At 43.4% G+C, this 20,246-nt stretch overlaps 1 protein-coding gene across 1 annotated transcript in view; it reads left to right on the top strand.

Annotated features, from left to right (window-relative positions):
* The window catches only part of THBS4 (thrombospondin 4), a 75,120-nt gene that overhangs the window by 27,465 nt on the left and 27,409 nt on the right, over nucleotides 1-20,246 (top strand). Inside the window, exons 2-8 of the mRNA XM_069749783.1 lie at nucleotides 1,400-1,603; nucleotides 5,146-5,393; nucleotides 7,425-7,527; nucleotides 9,268-9,350; nucleotides 10,863-10,914; nucleotides 11,945-12,138; nucleotides 17,788-17,925. Coding sequence (XP_069605884.1) covers nucleotides 1,400-1,603; nucleotides 5,146-5,393; nucleotides 7,425-7,527; nucleotides 9,268-9,350; nucleotides 10,863-10,914; nucleotides 11,945-12,138; nucleotides 17,788-17,925 — 1,022 coding nt within the window. The remainder of the gene's footprint in view (nucleotides 1-1,399; nucleotides 1,604-5,145; nucleotides 5,394-7,424; nucleotides 7,528-9,267; nucleotides 9,351-10,862; nucleotides 10,915-11,944; nucleotides 12,139-17,787; nucleotides 17,926-20,246) is intronic.

Below are 20,246 nucleotides of genomic sequence, written 5' to 3'. Positions count from 1 at the left end.
TGGGCTCTCATGAACTGTCCTATTTATGCACTAAGTACCTTCATTTTATAAGTAGATTCTATATAGCAGTAATACAGTTCATATTTCATCTTTTCAATGTTTGCAAACATCTTAGCGTTTACATAGGCTGCTGTATTCTTATTTTTATATATTATGCAGTCATAGCAGATTCCACCTGTTCACACTTGCGTTATTATGTTCCAAGGTGCTAGTCATTTTTTTTTTTAGATAGACTGATGTCATTGAATGGAACGCTATATGTGTTAAGTGCAGTGTAGAATAGTAGAATAAATTAAATACTAAAAGCTGTTTGTGACCTGGATGTACATTATCAGTAGGAGGATATACTCAATGACGATGTACCTGGTCCGCATATACGGTATGTATACAGAACACTGTACGTCTGCACTTGTCTTAGAGATGAGTGTTCTCTCATTAGCGTTACGTTGGCATACCTCGGTGATATTTGTGGTCCCGGTGCACAATAGGCAGTTCTGTAAAACCTATGATGATAATAGCAGTCTATCTGGACTGTGCCAACATCTGTTTTTATTCTTCTGGTTCTAAGAATGGACTCATGCATACTTTCCATTGCCCAGTCAGTATTTTAATAAGCTTCCCTTGTGTAATGCCACGCAAGACGTTTTCTATGTAGCAAAATGTGCAGACACACTCCTATACATAATGCCAATGACAGCTACAGAGCACCGATATTAGCCATGTTACGGAATAATGGAAATGTCACATTCTGTAGATACGTTTTACTTGTACTGACCTGACATTTGCTGCTTTATCTCTAGATTGCGGCAAGATCAGAACCCCATATATGTGTATTTTGCTTTTAGACAAAAAGATGAGATAAAAACATGCAATTTTTCATAATATATCTGTCACTTTTTATGTCAATTTTGTAGAATGAAAGCAGGATGTCAATGTGAACTAAGCCTATAACCCTCAACCATAAATCTTAGGGTAAGGTTTTGGTTGCCTCTTAAAAAATATGGACACAACTAGCAAATGCCAATTCAACCAGCCTAGATCAATTTACATTTTTTTCCAGACATTGTCCAGAGTTTAATTGATGTTTAGTCAATATTCTTCTTCCTTATGTCAGAGGTGGGACCCCTACCTATAAGACCTTTATGGCACATCTTATGAATGAAGTTATAGCATATAGCTTAAGCATTATTTACATAAAATGGAAATCCTCTTTAATTGCAAGGTACGCTATCTCGTAGGTCATAAACAGTACTTGTTCCTAATGTCATGAAGTTAGCATAAAAATGAATGATGGGAAATCCATTAAATATATGCATTGATTGGAGAATGAATTGACAGACTAATTTGATTAATTTTTTTAGATTTCTTGGATTTTGATTTATTTGCATTGCTATTGCAGCCCTTGATCTCCTGTCGCCTTCAGTCCAGAGACAGATCACACATTACCTTCAGCAGACGCTCAACAATCCCTCCATGAATGAAGTGTATATATTGTCCACCTTTAAGCTGCAGCCTAAATCTACAGCCACCCTGTTTGGTCTTTACTCTACAAAAGACAACAGCCGCTTCTTTGAATTCACAGTGATGGGACGAATAAATAAAGGTAATTTATGTACGCGATAATGAGATAATCAATGGTGGTAAATCACCCATCAGTGGTTTCATGGTTCTGGTTGATCAGTGTAAAGCCATGGAGGACATGAGGAATAATTGCAATTGGCGCAACTCTTAACAGTTATCAGAGCATGCTCGGGTGCTGAGTGTCTTCGGCGTGCTCAGAAAATATGTTTGAGCCCCCACGGCTCCATGGCTCACGGCTGTTTGACAGCTGCAACACATACAGGGATAGCCTAACAAACAGGAAATCCCTGCATGTGAAGCGGATATCGAACATCCGTGATACATGGAGCCGTGGGGACTTGAACATATTATTTGAGCACGCTGAAGTCACTCGGTTAGCACCTGAGCATACATGGATACACCATATCCCAGCACGTTCGCTCATCACTAGTACTGATGGATTATTGGTGGTCACTAGTGATGAGTGAGTGTACTCGTTGCTCGGGTTTACCCGACCACGCTCGGGTGGTCTCCGAGTATATGTAACTGCTCGGAGATTTCGTTTTTGTTGAGGCAGCTGCATGGTTTACGGCTGCTAGACGGCCTGTGGGGGTTGCCTGGTTGCTAGGGAATCCCCACATATAATCAAGCTGTCTATCAGCCGTAAATCATACAGCTGAGGCAACGAAAACTAAATCTCCGAACACTAACCAATACTCGGAGATCACCTGAGCTGGGAAAACCCAAGCAACGAGTACACTCGCTCATCACTAGTGGCTACCAAATGTAAGCATTACTTTCTTGTCATTTGTCAAACTATTGTGGCATCCTGAAAAACACTGAATGCAACTTTAGCATGTGTCATGAGCTCCTGTTGATCCTAAAGAGAACCTGTTCTTCTTTAACCCCTTCACCCCCCAAGCAATTTCCCTTTTTTCAGTTTTAATTTTCTCTTTCCTTTCTTCTAAGAGCCACAACTTTTTTTTTCCATCCATACAACCGTATCAGGGCTTGTTTTTTGCAGGAGGAGGTGAACTTTTGAATGATGTCATTTTATCATGTGATATACTAAAAACAGGAAAAAAATTCCAAGTGTGTTGAAATGACAAAAATAGTGAAATTTTACATTTTTTTAAGGGGGTTGGGGTGGGTTCATTTGTTCACTATACGGTAAAACTGACCTGGCAATATGATTCTCCAGGTCAGTACAAGTACGCAGATACAATATATGTATCTTTTTTTTATTTAAGTAGTGAAAAAACCCTGAAATTTGTAAAAAAAAAAAAATTACTTATGTCGCAATTTTCCAAGACCAGTAATATTTTCACTTTTCAGGTTCTGGGGCTGTGTGAGGGCTTATTTATTGCACCCTGAGCGTACATTTTAACTTACGGTATACCATTTTGGTGTAGATATGATATTGTGATCACCTCTTATTGCATTTTATTGCAATTTTGCAGTGGCCAAAAAAAATATAATTCTGGAGTTTCGATTTCCTTCTTACACTGTTTACTGATCAGATACATTTCTTTTATATTTTGATAGATTGCACTTTTACAATGCAATTTTAAAATGACGGGTTTCTTGAAAGCTGCAGACTTTTTCCTGTAACACTGCTTGAAGAAAGTGTCCACTAAAAACTAGCAGTAGGTTTGGGAGTTGACTTTGAGTCTATCGTCAACCTGAAAAGGATCAGCTAGCTCATCTTTAATACTAGTTCATATCAGTACCCCACCTCCACCTTTCTGGCATCTGAGTAGAAGTGGAGGTTTGAGCCCCTTACTGATTCAGCCACGGGCCCATCCATCTGGTCCGTCAAGAGTCGATCACATCTCATCAGTCCATAATATCTTTGAAAAATCTGTCTTCAGATATTTCTTGGCCCCGTCTTGATGTTTCTACTTCTGTGTCTTGTTCAGCAGTGGTTGGGTATCCGCCTCCTCACCTCAGCTGTGTCTTTGAGCACTGAACACCTTGTACTTCTGGGCCTCCAGCGAGGTTGTAGTTCTGGAATATATGTAGAAAAGCCAAGGAGACAACATCAAGTGTTTCTCAACACAAGCAATAAATAGCCAGGTCTTTCACCGGGAAGGAACAACCACGGGAAGGGCAGCATCCAAAAAGGAAAACCACTTATGCCAAAACATGGTATCCATCCACAGACAGCTGTTTCGGGGTATTTGCCCCTCATCAGTGTGGAGTGGGAAACTGGCTATTAGGAGCAGTGCCTAGTAAAAGGACTATAAACAAAAGGATGAATGACCTCGGGGAGATCAAAACATCCAACACCGCGGAGACACCATCACGTGTTTCTCAACTCAGTGATCCAGAACACTGCCCCCATCCCTTATGGGAAATATGCAAATGCATGTAGAAAAGCCGCGGAGACACCATCATGTGGTTCTCAACGCAAGCAATAAATAGCCAGGTCTTTCACCCGGAAGGAACAACCACGGGAAGGGCAGCATCCAAAAAGGAAAACCACCTATGCCAAAACATGGTGTCCATCCACAGACAGCTGTTTCGGGGTATTTGCCCCTCATCCTTATGTTTATAGTCCTTTTACTAGGCACTGATCCTAATAGCCAGTTTCCTACTCCACACTGATGAGGGGCAAATACCCTGAAACAGCTGTCTGTGGATGGATACCATGTTTTGGCATAGGTGGTTTTCCTTTTTGGATGCTGCCCTTCCCGTGGTTGTTCCTTCCCGGTGAGAGACCTGGCTATTTATTGCTTGCATTGAGAAACACGTGATGGTGTCTCCGCGGCTTTTCTACATGCATTTGCATATTTCCCATAAGGGATGGGGGCAGTGTTCTGGATCACTGCATTGAGAAACACGTGATGGTGTCTCCGCAGTGTTGGATGTTTTGATCTCCCCGAGGTCATTCATCCTTATGTTTATAGTAGTTCTGGAATATGACTGCACTGGATGATAATGGCTTCCTTGTCGCTTCACGTTTGATTCTTCTCAATCTCACATGTAAAGCTCCATGGAATAATAATAATAATCTTTTGGTCGTTAATGTGCGTCTTTTTTTCTCAACACATTTTTGCAACCATGTTAACTATTTGCATCAAAACTTTTGATGGTTCAGGTATCTTGCCCCAGCATCTTAGCAATGACAGAAGTACTGCCTTCCTTAAAACTTGAAACTTTTTTTTACTTTTCAGAATCACTTAAATCTTTTTTTGGCCCATCTTGTATGAGTAAAACAATCTGCCTAATGATTCTGCACACCTTGATAAAGAGTGATGTATCCCCAGGCCTCACCCTCCTCAATACACAAATACAAACACATCACCTGATCAGCTTCATCCGATAAGCATTCTGGTTTATACAGCTTGGAAAATCTGCATCAAGTTGCCTAATAATTCTGCACACAGAGTAGAACAGAGGGCACAAATCAATCCAGAGTATCTCAGGTTAAAATTGGGGTGGACAGATACATTGATGTCAACTATGAAGGTTAAGGTGAACACATACAGTAAATCAGAATTGTCTTGGATACATTTAGATGCAATAGATTTATAAATCTTACTTTTCTGATTTCATACTGGCTTTATCATTTTTCTGGCTCAGCCTCCCTTCGATACCTCAAGAGTGATGGCAAAATGAACTCTGTCATCTTCAGCAACATAGATCTAGCTGATGGGAAGCAGCACTCCATCCTTCTACATCTCAGTGGGCTACATCGAGGACCCAGCACCGCTGAGCTCTACTTAGACTGTGACCAAGTGGATGCTGTCAAAGACCTGCCCCGGCCACTGTCAGGAGTCACCCTAAACATGGGCTCTGTGCAGATAAGGACGCTGCAGAGGAAAGCACAGGTAAGGAAACGTAAAGCACAAATGGTCTGTAGCCTATTTATATACCTGTATTTAGACATCTTTTATGCTCTATTCACACTTGCCCATCAGTAGGCTTCATTAGGAGCCTACGTGACAGGTTCACCATAGTGGGCAGAAAAAATTATAAATGCCTTAAGAGAAGCCTAGTGGACTCCATTATAGTCTGTGAGATCTATCAGTGACCATCGTATCATGATCCATTGATGGATTAAATTCTATTTTTCTATTTATAAAATAAAAAAAATAAAAAATGTAAAGCCCCACACAAAAAAAAGACTTATTCGTATTTTGTATTTTGCCTGTTTTCTAACAATATTGACAAAGATGTTAAAATACACTCCTCAACATTGAAATTGCAACACCAAGAAGCAAAAGCCATGGACTTATGGAATTCACAAGATGGATGAAAATCTTACTATTATGCAAATGATGAAAAAATGGAAACAACATTTAAATTTTTTTTAATTTATACAGTATCAACTATGAGCACCAAAGACGCACAATTACAGCTTGACTGCTATTAATGAGGTTATTTATGGTTGCCTGAGGAATGTTCTGCTGCGCTAATATGCTTGGGCAAATCATCAAAATCCGCTGATGGCAGCTCCCTTTGCAATTGCCAGTCAATGACGTCCCAGATTTGTTTGATGGAAGTCCAGAGACGCTGCAGGTCATGGTAGCACATTTAGGCCACTCAGGCTGCTCACAGTAGCATGAGCAACATGTGGCCTGGCTTCGTTGTGTTGAAAAGTGGTTCAGCATGGCAGAACATTTAGACAGCCAGTAATAAACTCATTGCTAGCAGCCAAGGCGTGTAAGTGCGGGGATTTAGGTGTGTATCGCTCATACTTGATATTGAATAAACTGAGATGTTTTGAAAATTTTGTCTACTTTTTTAACCATTTGCATATCACCATCATGTCGATCAATGCTGTGATTTTTATATTTCCGCTACTTTTCCTTCTGGGCATTGCAATTTTAATGTTGAGTGTAATACCGCATCCCATCGGCCTGCTGCACTGACCTGTCAACCATAATGATGTTATTACAGCTGGCCACCAGCAACTAGCTCTGTACTCCCTGCTTGGCCCAGGTGGACATATACCTGCTATAGCCAGTCACAGGTCACAGCAATGAATGGCCGCCGCTATTAACATGCCCACCGGCCAGGATATTCTTTTATTATGTTACAGCATTCTGGATGTTTTTTTTTTTCTTGTTACAGGCTGGACAACTAGTTTTTAAAAAGTAGGGTTTATACAAAGCAGATAATCCTGACAATTGTATTATCTTGGCCATTTCCCCACCGCCACCTTCCCCATTCTCCTCTAAAAGGCTTTTCCTTCATTATTGTAAAGTTTACAGAAGGAAAGAAGAAGGCAGGAAGGAAAACAAGAGGAAAGGAGTACTGCTTACCACTGGAGTGGAACCAAGCTCCAGCTTTGCTTCTCTGTCGAAAGTGATGACGTCCCGACCACCTGTTGTCTGATTTTCAGCTAATTAGTGGCAACAGCAATCAGGCGATCATCATCACTTCTGGTGTGATGACTTCTCATTCATCAGTGTCCTGACAGCTACAGTCCATCAGTGGATTAAGTGGACAGATGACTGGTTGCTGGGGTGTCATCAATTCAACGAAGACTATCTTAGCAGCAGATGGAAGCATACTGGTGGAGAATCTCTTTAAGTATTCTTATATATACACTACTCTTGAAGGACACTTTTTGTGTTTGTAGATTCCAGACAGTGCATTCAAGAGATTCAAAGATTTTTTAGTCCTATTTTCTATAAATTTCATCTGGAAATCTGTGTATTCCACCATGAAAAAAGCAATTATCTTCCAATATCTGTACATTTTAGAGGTTTACTTGCTCTGTAAAGTGAGATAATGATTACATTGAAAGGAACGCTGTTGAATCTTATACATATACAGTATTTTATATTTTGGTTGTCTTGATCTTCCTACATTAATAACTAATATATAACACCCGTCTGTGGTTGTGTCTACAGGATTCCATGGAGGAACTGAAGTTGGTCCTGGGTGGTTCTCTCACTCAAGTAGCATCAATACAAGAGTGCTTCATGCAGCAGAGTGAACCTGGACAATATGCAGGTGGGTTTTCATATATACACATTGGTGCTATCCCCATCAATTAAGATATAAAAAAATGTATTTGTTATTGGTAACCATATTATATGCCCAGGCAACCTGATTAAATATACTCTAGTCTGGCCCGAAACCTAAAAACTGATGAAGAGTGGTGGATGCAATAGTAACATATAACTACAGGATCAGACTACACACCGGCATGTTTGTAGTCTGTAACGATAGAGACGTAGAAGCTAAAATCCATGATAATTGCAAAGTAGCTTTATTTATTTATTTCATATGTATTGGAGCAGTAAAAATTGGAATGTACAGCGCAAAGATACAGATAAGAGCAAATATACAACACATGCATTCACATTGTAATCGAAGCAGACAATTCCCCAGACGTGGAGAACAGAATTGTGATGAAGAATTAGTGCCGTGATCCTCTGATTAAGCGATGAGTTAACTAATCAGGTTGGAGTCACTTAATTAAGGTGGCATTATTAACACATTGGTCGCCCATCCTCTTTCACAAGCTAGATTTGCATGACTTGCCATTATGGCCTCATTATTAATGTCCTAGTGTCACACAATATTTTTTGGCGCTCTTTATGTTTATTTGGACTAATTAAATACCAAAGTATACACTAAGGTATCACACATGGCATTGTGCCTTTGGCTGTACGCTGTCTGTATTCTTCACTATTAGGACAATCGTTATAAAGGAACACACAGAGAAATATGTCTTTAATGAACCATTTCCTCTTTGGAAGGGATCATGCAGAATATCGGGCCCCTCACGGACCGCAGTGCACTGATTGGTCACAGGTCTTCCAATCAGAGCGTGACCGATTCATATATTTCTACGACGCTGTCACGCTGGAGTCAGGAGATCTGCGCTCAGACTGTGCATTGGAGTCTGAGATCGGCCTGAGTTCCACAGATGTCTGCATGAGCCCTAACAAGACTCTTAAGCCCCCGATATTCACTAGCCAGCTATTGGCCAAATGATTGTTCAGCTGACAGCTATCTTCCCCGACTTTGCCATATACAAGAGTGCTTGGCTCAGTCAAGTGCTCCGATGTTCTCTATGAGACTCTTCTGGCATTATCTTATTTCCCAGACAAAGATCGGCTATTGGAAATCCAATGTGCAGGATCCTTCTCTTCCCGACATCATGTGTCATGACAGAGTCAGGAGGCTTGCATACATATTAGACTGACGATTGATCCCGCCAGCATACTGTAGGTGGGTCCAGACAATTTTGATCTAACGTGTATGATGACGTTTAGTATTTGGAGTAGCTACTCTACTCATCCCTACATGGTAGTATTTCCAAAGTCAGCACAATACCTATCTGTTTTCCTTTCCATTGTACTTATCAGTTCAGGTGACTTTTTGGAATATTCTGTCCTTCATTTGTGTGTACATGTGAGGAATAACCCTACTTCTGGTCATTATATGACTTATAACTTGCAGTTTTAAACAATTGTTCCTTTTCATAGACTTGTTCATCGCTTTTATATCTTGTATTGTAGTTCAAGATGCAAACAAGGTGACTGAACATTTCTTTGTTCTATTTAATGCTTGATTTAGAAGCCCTCAGGGATATCCCTTCTATAAGAAATGTTTCTGTAGAAATTGTAAAACACCTTTAAAAGCTATTTATTATTTTCCCTTATACTATTAATAGGAAAAAATACTGATCGTTGCTCTTTAATCCTATAATATACCTGTAACATAAATATATACTTTGTGTAGGGGATGTCAGCAGGCAGCTCTTGGGTCAAATCTCTCAGCTCAACCAACTACTTGGAGAACTCAGGGATGTTGTGAGACAACAGGTAAATCTAATGATTTAGTAATGTTTAAATGGGTTGACTAGGTTTGGCAAGAAAGTCTGCAGTCATTCTAAGTGACTACAGACTTGTGAATACTCACAGCGTGCAGTATCAGGATTCTCCAGTGTTGGCCCCGGGAGCAGAAGGTCATGTGAAGTATGTAATATGCATACTCCCGGCCACATTCCGACTAGACGTGCGCAGCCTTGCTCATTGAAAGTGAATTGGGCAAGGCCAGACACGTCTAGTCGGAATGTGTCCGGAAGCATGAATACCACATACTTGTAGCCGCATGACCGCCTAGTCTTGCTGCTGGCACTGGAGAGCCCTGACAGTGTGTTCTGTGTGCATGTCTAATGTAGCACGGGGCATTAACCGTGGGCGAATGACTCAACTCTTGCACCCCTGCACTTTACATGAATGTGGGGGTCCTGGCCGGGTGTGTGGACTTGTGGTGTGGGGGCGCTACGCCCTTGTAGGCCACATGTAACCGATGACTAGGTTGGCCAAGACCAGGTTTTTGACAGTTCAGTAAGTGAGATCACCACTCAAAAATAAATCTTCTCTGCCTCTGACACTCTGGGACTCCCACCCAGGGCACTCTCTTTATCTCACGGACTCTGTCCCATCTAGTCCCATTATCTCTGCGAGTTATAAACTCTGGGCCGCACTGCTATGCGTCCTGACCCAGGACCCGTTTCCGATAGATCACTCTGTTCTTTTGGTCACTTCTCTGTCTTGTTCTCCGCTAGGATCTTTCTTTCCTGAGGCTCTGTCACTCGTTAGGGACACCCACGTCATGCGGCACTTCTCACATTAGACCTTAGGTCTTTTCTGTATGCACACTGTGCCCTGTCTTACTTCCTGACAGGAACTGCCTCTGTGCCTTCAGCTTAGCCTCTCCCACTCTGGGCTAATCCAAGCCATTAACTCTCACTGTCCCTACTGTCAGGCAGCACACAACATTAATGCAAGTCATCATTCACACTACACAACATCACAACACACTTGTGATTAGCACTGTTGCTTTGCAGCGCTGGGGTCCTGGGTTCAAATCCCACCAAGGACAACCTCTGCAAGAAGTTTGTATGTTCTCCCCGTGTTTGTGTGGGTTTTTTTCAGGTTCTCCGGTTTCCTCCCACACTCCAAAAACATACCGATAGGGATTCTAGAATTTGAGCCACAATGGGGACAGTGATGATAATGTTTGTAAAGCGCTGTGGCTTTATGGCGCTATATAAGTGAGTAAAATAAATAAATAAGGGGGAACGTTGGGCAATATGTCGATCCACTTATACACGCTGTGAGAATTCACAAGTCTGCAGTCACATAGAGTGACTGCAGATTTTCGTGCCAAACCTGGACAACCCCTTTAAAGATAATATGAAAACTGTGATAAAGATGATATTCTTAAATTATAAAAGCATATCATACATAACATAAATCCTATATAGTACTATATGAATAGAACTGGTAAAATGGAAACTGTGAAGATGTTTTCTTTATATTTTAAAGGTGAAAGAGACCATGTTTTTGAGGAACACAGTCTCAGAATGTCAGGCTTGTGGTAAGTTCATTTGAAGTAATAAAACATAAAAGCTCACCTTAAGGGTATGTGCACACACTAAGTATTTGGTGCACAAATTTATGCACCATTTCTGCAACTCTTGGTGGGAAAAAAACGCAGCGGCAAAAATGTGTGATTTTGCCGTGTTTTTCATGCATTTTTGACACGCGTTTTTGGTGCAGATTTTTCCCCACTCATTAGTATGGGTGAAATCTGCAGCAAAAAAAACACTGAAAGAATATTCTTCTGCACCAATTCTGCAAGTAAAAAATAAGCCACGTGCATGAGAGTTCAGACTTCTCACTCATTTCGTTGGAATCAGGAAACCCTTCAGGCTTTGTGACAAATGTGCGCGGAAGAGAAAAGCGACAAATCTGCAACCCGTACACAGGCCTTTAGCATCATACAACATTTTTTAGGCAGGTTTGGAGTAGGTCTGAAAAAGTGCTCAGAAAAACGCTCATGAGAATTATTGCTACGTGAAAACAACTTGCTTTGCATATATTTAGACTTTTCAGTATCTTTTAACCTCTTCAAGCGGTTTGAAAAAAGAGAGCCGGCCATTCTTCAGGCATTTTCTTCTTGTAAGACATTCAGTAATTTACAAGAGAGGCCAATGGGAAGGCTCATAAGATCCTCAAAAAACTCCCAGGTGTTCTTTTGAGCGGTTTCTAAGTGTTCTTACCTTAAAAAAAAAACTCTGACATCTTCTTCATTGTTTCATGAAATAGAAAAATGCACAGACAACGATGCCCATGAAAAGAAAATGTCATTGGAATAAAATGTTGTAAAAGCACTTGGGAAATGATAAAAAAAAAATACTTCAGGTTTACAAAACTCCTGAGAAAAGTGGTGATTCCTGAAACCTTGTGCTTTAACAAGGGATGTTTTTGGCCGTCTGAAAAAATCGTTGTGTGCACACACCCTTAAGGATTTTCTAATTTATCACTTCAAAACATTTTTTTTTAAATTTTTGTGGTCTTTTCTAGTTTTATTATTTTTTATGCCATGTTTTTTTCTTGCAATAAAGGTTTATCTCCAGACTATACATATCCAACACCAGCTCCGAAACCTCCTCAACCTACTGTACCTCCAAAGCCACGATGTGATGCAACATCATGTTTTCGGGGTGTGAAATGCACAGAGACAGGAAGTGGGTTTCAGTGCGGACCGTGTCCTGAAGGTTACACTGGCAATGGTGTCATTTGTACTGATATAGATGAGGTATGAAATCTGTGATAAGTCCTGCAATGATTACTAAAAGGGATTGTCCAAAACTTTTACATTGATGATCTGATTGGTGGGGGTGCAACACGCTGCACATTCACCGATCAGCTGTTCCCGGTGCTCAGTCTTGGAGCTGCACTGTGGAACGCCAGCCAGGGCCGTGGGGTACTCGGTACCGGTTCCGGTGCTTAAAGGGGATGTCACTATGGCTGCGACCCGGTCCGTGCCCTGGGCACCCAATTAAAGGGAAAGTCTTTAAGGGGTTTTATGAATAAAGTTTGTGTTCGTGACGCCACCTGTGGTGTTCGGTCAGTGGGGACCGACGCTGCGTAAAGGGGTCCTCTGGGGTGATGTTATGGCAGCTAGATGGTATAACTTCCCACAGGTTAAGTTTAGTCCCCAGGGCTCCCGGTGTATAGATGAGGACGGTGAGTTGTGCAGTAAAGAACGGAGGACACAGGTTTGCAGTCTCTTTACCTGGTTTACTGATGACTTCAGGCAACTGCAGTCCAGGGCACCAGATCACAGGTACAGGCAGGGTCCGGTCGGCTTGGAAGTGAATTCAGAGTCCCCTTTACCAGGTGGAGTTAGAAGCCTTCCTATTAGCGCGGTGATGTTGTAGTCCCTTACTGCCTATGGCTTCTGGCAAGGTCCTCACAGTTCTCTCTGTCCTCCATATAGGTTAGGACACACACCCGTATGACAGGTGGCTCAAGCCTTTTTACAGGCTCTCTATCACGACCCGGGCTCTATATGTCACTGTGTCTCCTGGGTATTAGGGTGGACAGGTTATTTGTAATAATCCAGCTGTCCTGCTGGTTTCTGCTATGCCTCTTAGAGTCCGACACAGCCTCGGTCTTCTGGCTACCGGAATCTGCACTCGGCAAGGCAGGTAGCCCAAATCGCTGCTATGCTTCCCTGTTGTCACTCTCTTGTGCTTCCTTCTCCTGCACACTCACTAAACAATATTCTTCCTTTCGTATTCTCTCTCTTTCTCCAGGAGCTGCAGCAACTCTGGCTGCACGGCCCCTTCAGTCCTTCCGACACTCAATGTCTGACTGCTCTTTCCTCTGTCCTCTGACAGATTGACTGACTTTCTTTCCCTCCAGACCAGAATGTATCAAAAGGGAAGTTCCCCCTAAACCAGGTTTAGAGCTCCACCTTCTCGCCTGGAGTGTGAACATATTGTGTGCAATGTGATTACCTGGTAAAAGAGATATTCCTTGGCTTCCAAGCGTGACATCACTCTCCCCGTGAGGAAAGCAATGCCACTGTAACAACCAGGACCCTGGGGTGTTACACTCCTCCCGCAATAAATCTAGTACTTCCGGACTGGGAAAAGAAAACAACAATAACTGGTTTTTGAAAAGACATACAAAAACATTTTTGCTATGCATGTAAACAGGTTAACACATGTAAACTTGAGCTTCCCTTTATGGGAGGTAATTAATACTTTAATGTTGCTGGAACATATTTACAAAAATATAAATAGCTTTTAATACTATGTAACGGTGACTACCCTTATGGGTATACTACTTAGATTTCTCTTTATTCAAAGTACAAAATTTTAGCTTTATTCTCATTCTCCTACTCTCACTATGTCTCAACACTATCTGCATTTGATTATACTAACTCACTAACCACTTTCTTAAAGTGCAACAAATCTGGACGTTCATCTAATAAAATTAAAGGTGCTAACATTTTCATATCATTCAACATTTTAACAGCAGCGACAAGTGGGGGACCCATTTTCGTTAACCCCCAACGCAGGTCTTGGGCGGGCCACAAGGCACGGCATCCAGACCCCGTCCTCTGCCACACCAAACGGGTTCCTCTTCAGGTCTCTGTACACAAATCAGCATTTAAGGCAACATTTGAAACAGTCCCTTTAAACCTTCTTTGCAAAACCAGTAGGAAGCACCTTAAGAGGTGGCAACTATATACAAGAGAGTTTGTGGACCATTCACTGTCCATGGCCTCAGTGTCTTTAAACAAATGGACTCTTAATGCAAAAACTTTGCCAGGTTAAATGAAACTTTCAAACTTTTCACAGTCATGTCATCTTTCTGATTTAATTTTTCTTCTCCCAGGGTAGCATCTGGACATTACAGTCTCCTAGCCGGGAGTTCAAGCGTATGCCAGGTACAACGTAAAGCTCATCAGTACTCACGATGGGAGTCTGGGTGCTCCTTGAGTTCTGTTCTACTGCAGTTTGAGTAGCTTTCGAAGACATGATGGTTTGTGCTTTGCTGGGGGCAGGTGCAAGGTTTACCTTGCCAGGTAATTGTGCCGGTGACTTAGGCAAGGTTACTGGCTGTGGCTTTGGGTCACTTGCAGGTGACCTGGGTACTTTTGGGACACATTTGTGCACGTGCAGGACATACCACCTTTTATCTCCCCAGTGCCTGGTGTAGGTGATGCGGTCACCGGGGTAGAGGTCTCTGTCCGGGTATCCCTCTAATAAGAGAGGTTCTACATCACGCCTGATGACGAATACCTCCTGTTGCACGCCAAGTTCTTTAATGAATCACCAACCGGTTTTGATGCGGAATGCCACTACAGACCCATGTCTTTGTGGGACCCTGTCCCCATGGCTTGCCTTCCTGACCTGCGCTTTAACCTGCAGATCTTTTTCCTTTGCAGCCCTGCGTCGGAGGTCCCGCTCTCTGTCCTCCTGTTCTTGCTTGAGTGCCTGCTGCCGACAGTATTCTTTCTGGCTGATTACTTCTACATGCTATCCCTCAGCCAGGGCCTCCCCTGGGAACCCTATCAAATTGGTGCTAAAGTGCTCCCACCGGAAGGTCACCCATTCTCCGTGCACTTCCTGGGCCTCTTTCGTCGGCAGCAACGGGGCTTCGGAGGTATGTACTGTCTCTCAGGGCCGCTCCCACTCTATCAGTCTGCACACCCGGCCAGGTGGTAGGGGTGGGGGGCGTCTAAAGGCCCTATCAGGGTGTCCTCGGCTACTGGGGCAGGGTCGGGGTTCTTACCTGCAGCTGCGGCATCCCCGGTGCCGGGCTCCTCCGCCGCATGCTGGGATTCCAGAAGCTGGCTCCGCTGCTGCTCCCATGCTCTTGCGGCTGCGCGGAACCAGGTCTGCCAAAGCTGACAGCACAGCTCCTCCACTTCTGCGCTGAAAACCTCTGGGTTCATCAGTGATGGCGGGGCTTTTTCTTCCTTCCATTGGCTGGGGCCGCTGCTTGCTTCTTCCCCCTCCTCCGGGTGACCTCCGCTCTCCATGTTGCCAACCAGGTTCTCGGCAGCGTCTTCCTGCTGTTCACTCTCCGCCTCCTTCTGTGGGCGGTTCCATCTCTCTTCATCCCCGCCATTCCAGATAAGGAGGCAGACTTCCCTTGGTTATGGACAGATCTCCCGGACATAATAATATCTCTGAGGGGCGGCCATTACTTTTCCGCCGTTTTTTCAAGCTCTGCCCACGGCAACACGCCCCACTCCTCCTGCACACCACATGGTGCTGTAATGGCGGCGGTTTGGGTGGTATTTCACAATTCACAGTCTCACAATAAATCACAGTCTCTTAGGCACACAGGACCCGATTTTTCGGGTCGGTCCATCCGGTTCGTGACGCCAAAATGGAACGCCCGCCAGGGCCGTGGTGTACTTGGTACTGGGTCCGGTACTTAAAGGGGATGTCACTGTGGCTGCAACCCGGTCTGTGGCCCTGGGCGCCCAATTAAAGGGAAAGTCTTTAAGGGGTTTTATTAATAAAGTTTGTGTTCTTGTCACCATCTGTGGTGTTCGGTCAGTGGGGACAGATGCTGCTTAAAGGGGTCCTCTGGGGTGATATGGCAGCTATATGGTATAACTTCCCACAGGTGAAGTTGGGTCCCCAGGGCTCCCGGTGTATAGATGAGGATGGTGAGTGGTGCAGTAAAGAACGGAGGACACAGGCTTGCCATCTCTTTACCTGGTTTACTGATGGCTTCAGGCAACCGCAGTCCAGGGCACCAGATCACAGGTACAGGCAGGGTCCGGTCGGCTTGGAAGTGAATTCAGAGTCCCCTTTAACAGCTGGAGTTAAAAACCTTCCTATTAGCGTGGTGATGTTGTAGTCCCTTACTGTCTATGGCTTCTGGAAAGGTCCTCACAGTTTGCTCTGTCCTCCATATAGGTTAGGACACAAACCCGTATGACAGGTGGCTCGAGCCTTTTTACAGGGTCTATATCACGACCCGGGCTTTATATGTCACTGTGTCTCCTGGGAATTAGGGCGGACAGGTTACTTGTAATAATCCATCTGTCCTGCCTGTTTCTGCTATGCCTCTTAGAGTCTGACGCAGCCTCGGTCTTCCGGCTACCGGAATCTGCACTTGGCCACGGAGGTAGCCCAAATAGCTGCTATGCTCCCCTGGTATCACTCTCCTGTGCTTCCTTCTCCTGCACACTCACTAAACAATATTCTTCCTTTCGTATTCTCTCTCTTTCTCCAGGAGCTGCAGCAACTCTGGCTGCAGGGCCCCTTCAGTCCTTCCGACACTCAATGTCTGACTGCTCTCTCCTCTGTCCTCTGACAGACTGACTTCCTTTCCCTCCAGACTAGAATATATCAAAAGGGAAGTTCCCCCTAAACCAGGTTTAGAGCTCCGCCTTCTGGCCTGGAGTGTGAACATGTGTGCATTGTGATTACCTGGTAAAAGAGATCTTCCTTCGCTTCCAAGCGTGACATCACTCTCCCTGTGAGGAAAGCAATGCCACTGTAACAACCAGGACCCTGGCGTGTTGCACACTGCGTAGCTCTGTGAGCTTATAGTGGCCATGGCCAGGTACTGCATAGTCACGCCTTATTCAAAATCAACAGAGGTAGCGGATGTGCAGTACCCGGCCGCGGCCTCTATACTATTGATGGAGCTGTGCTGTACAGCTCCATAGATAAGTTCTTCCGTCTGGTGCCGGGTGTTGCATTCCCATCCTAACGTTAGGTCATCAATGTAAAAGTCCCAGACAACCCCTTTAATCTTTAATTATTGTAATGAGAAAAATGTTTGCATTTACATTGCTAATCACTTTTAAGACTTTTGCCTGCTCCCAATAAATTAAAACAATATTACTTATCTTCAAGGGCAGAACATCTGTCCTAACTGTGTCCTGCTGTTATACTGTAGGTACACAACTTGTTGCTAAAATAAACCCATATTTCTTGAGTAATTCACATATCGATACAGAATTTATAGTTTTCAGCCTTTTAATATTTAATATAATTTAATATTTTGTTTATCTGGTAGCCAACTGAGATCTTGAAATATAAAGGTACTGAAACATTTTGAGAAGACCCCTGCTTTGTGTAGACCAAATATGTAGTGCTAGCATATAGTATTTCTCCTGGCTCTCCTTTGAGAAGACCACCTCTCTAGGTTTTTAATTACAAGTTTGATGCTTGTCTCAAAGAGGTTTCACCATATATTAAAAAGGTCTAGAACATTTCATTAGACAATGGTTCTGCCCTTTGGTCACGAGGGTTTGGCTTACCATTATTTTATCATTTTGTAAAATGAGACAAAATAGGATCAAAGCAATGAAGAAAGAAAAAAACTAAAGAGGAATTGCTGACTTTTTGTTTTGTGTGTGAATTTTCAGTGTTTTGTGTAATTGCCCCCTGTGATTAATTTATTTCCCTTATTGTTCCAGTGTCGACAGAACCCTTGCTTCCCTGGCGTTCGATGCATAAACACTATGCCAGGTTTTAGGTGTGAGGCCTGCCCCCCTGGGTACAAAGGGCCAGTGATACAAGGTGTTGGAGTTGCTTATGCCAAGCAGAATAAACAGGTAAGTCATCGCCCAACACACGTAAGGTAGACACCAGTTTATAGAGAGCCTGTATTCACTTTTGCCCCTCATACCTGCTGACTACATCAGTGATAGGGACAGAGGATGAAGCATAGCTGCAGTATGTGCATGGTTGTGTAGTTTGCATGACCGAGGCCCCCAATTTTCACTCCTCCTCAGGCTGCCGTTGTAAGAGCCTAGTGTGCAAGTCCTTCATATATGGTGTCCTGAAATCTCTGTGCTGAACACTCCCCAACCACTCCTCTACTTTGTGTGATGGACGTGGCATCAGCCATCACTGACAGAGGAGATGAATTTGGGACTGTTCAGTATTATGGCCCCTTTTAGAGGCATCTTGATGGTTGGAGTAATTATGGTTCTGTAAGAAGCCAAAGTGACTCTGTTTGTATCTGCATAGACTATTGGTATGTGACTCCACTACAACTTCTTCTAAAAATTGTGAACCCTCGGCCAAACTTTGGAAACTGGGAATGTAGGTCCTGCCCTGTATTAGGTCACATACACATGCCAATCTGACATCTGAGAACATAGCCTAACTTGTGGGGCAAAGTGACATACTGGGGCATAAACAGGTAAGGAGTTAAGGTGTGGGCACGAACAAAACCCAAAAGGGCACTCCATTTGCATCCTTAAAGGGGTATTCTCAAGTTTAGAAGTTATCACTGTGCTTGACTGGTCTTTTCTTATGAATGACTAGATGGTGGCCCGATTCTAACGCATCGGGTATTCTAGAATATGCATGTCCACGTAGTATATTGCCCAGACCCATAGTATATTGTCCAGCCACGTAGTATATTGCCCAGTGACGTAGTATATTGCCCAGTGACGTAGTATACAGCATAGAGCCACGTAGTATACAGCACAGAGCCACGTAGTATATTGCCCAGCTACGTAGTATATTACCCAGCCACGTATGTCACAGGTTAAAAAATAAAAAATAAACATACTCACCTAACGATCCGAGGGCCCCTTGTAGTTTAACATACTCACCATTCTGGTCGCTGCTCCTCAGCGTCCCGTCTCTCCGCCTCCTGGGATCCAACGGCGCTGTGCAGATGGGAGCACAGCTGCCGCCATCTTGCATTCCCAGGATGCATTGCGAAATTACACATATGACTTAGCGGTCTAGCGAGACCGCTAAGTCTTCTGGGTAATTTCGCAATGCATCCCGGGAATGCAAGATGGCGGCAGGCGCGAGCGGCTCAGCGGACAACGGAGGGTGAGTATAGCAGGTTTTTTGTTTTTTTACTATTTTTAACATTACTTTTTTTACTATTGATGCCGCATAGGCAGCATTAATAGTAAAAGGTTGGGGACACACAGGGTTAATAGCGGCGGTAACGGAGTGCGTTACCGGCGGCATAATGTGGTCCGTTACCGCCGGCATTAACCCTGTGTTAGCAGTGACCGGGGGGAGTATGGAGCGGGCGCCGGCCACTGACTGCGGGGAGTAAGGAGCGGCCATTTTCTTCCGGACTGTGCCCGTCGCTGATTGGTCGCGGCAGCCATGACAGGCAGCTGCCGAGACCAATCAGCGAATGAATATCCGTGACAGAAAGAAAGAAAGAAGGACAGACGGAAGTGACCCTTAGACAATTATATATAAAACAAAGGAGCGGAGTATATAGATCCCAAAGCACATATTTAAAAATATACGTTTTTTATTAATCAACAATATTATGAAAACATCACATCAGTAATATGAATACATATATAACACAGGATAAGGTGAGGAGGAAACAGATGGTAGCGGCGAAACAGAAGGAAAAATATATCACATCACTGGGGTTGCTAATACAAAAACACTAGTATAAGGATTCCATGTGACAAATGTCACAATCCCCCATAATCAGATTATTAGTTAAAGTGCCACAGTGCAAGAAATATTATCATTTATAAGTACCAAGCAGCTTACCCATCATGTATGGATGTCTTTCCAAGTTTCGCACGCAGCTCCCCTTACGCACGTTTCGCGGTCTGGTTTTTCAAAAAGTAGATTGGAGGGGCAGTTTGCATGATTGACCTCTGCTTCATTTACTCGGGCCCCTGGCAGTCAGACTTTTAGTAATTGGGAAGCTATCCCTTATCCTATTGATAGGGAATAAATTTCAAACTTAACAATACCCCTTAGAGGTGTATGGAATCCTAGTAGATGTGTACTTGTGGTAAAAATGTAATGTGAACACAGCCCAAAACAGTCAGGAATTCAGTAGGACTTAGAAGTTGTAGAGAATGGAATAGGAATAAGGACTGGAAAACCAAATTATGGATAGATTTATTTGAATTGTTATGACAACAGT

The sequence above is a fragment of the Ranitomeya imitator genome, chromosome 1 (genome assembly GCF_032444005.1).
Source record: "Ranitomeya imitator isolate aRanImi1 chromosome 1, aRanImi1.pri, whole genome shotgun sequence".
Taxonomy (NCBI): Eukaryota; Metazoa; Chordata; class Amphibia; order Anura; family Dendrobatidae; genus Ranitomeya; species Ranitomeya imitator.
This window is presented reverse-complemented; position numbering and strand designations above follow the sequence as displayed.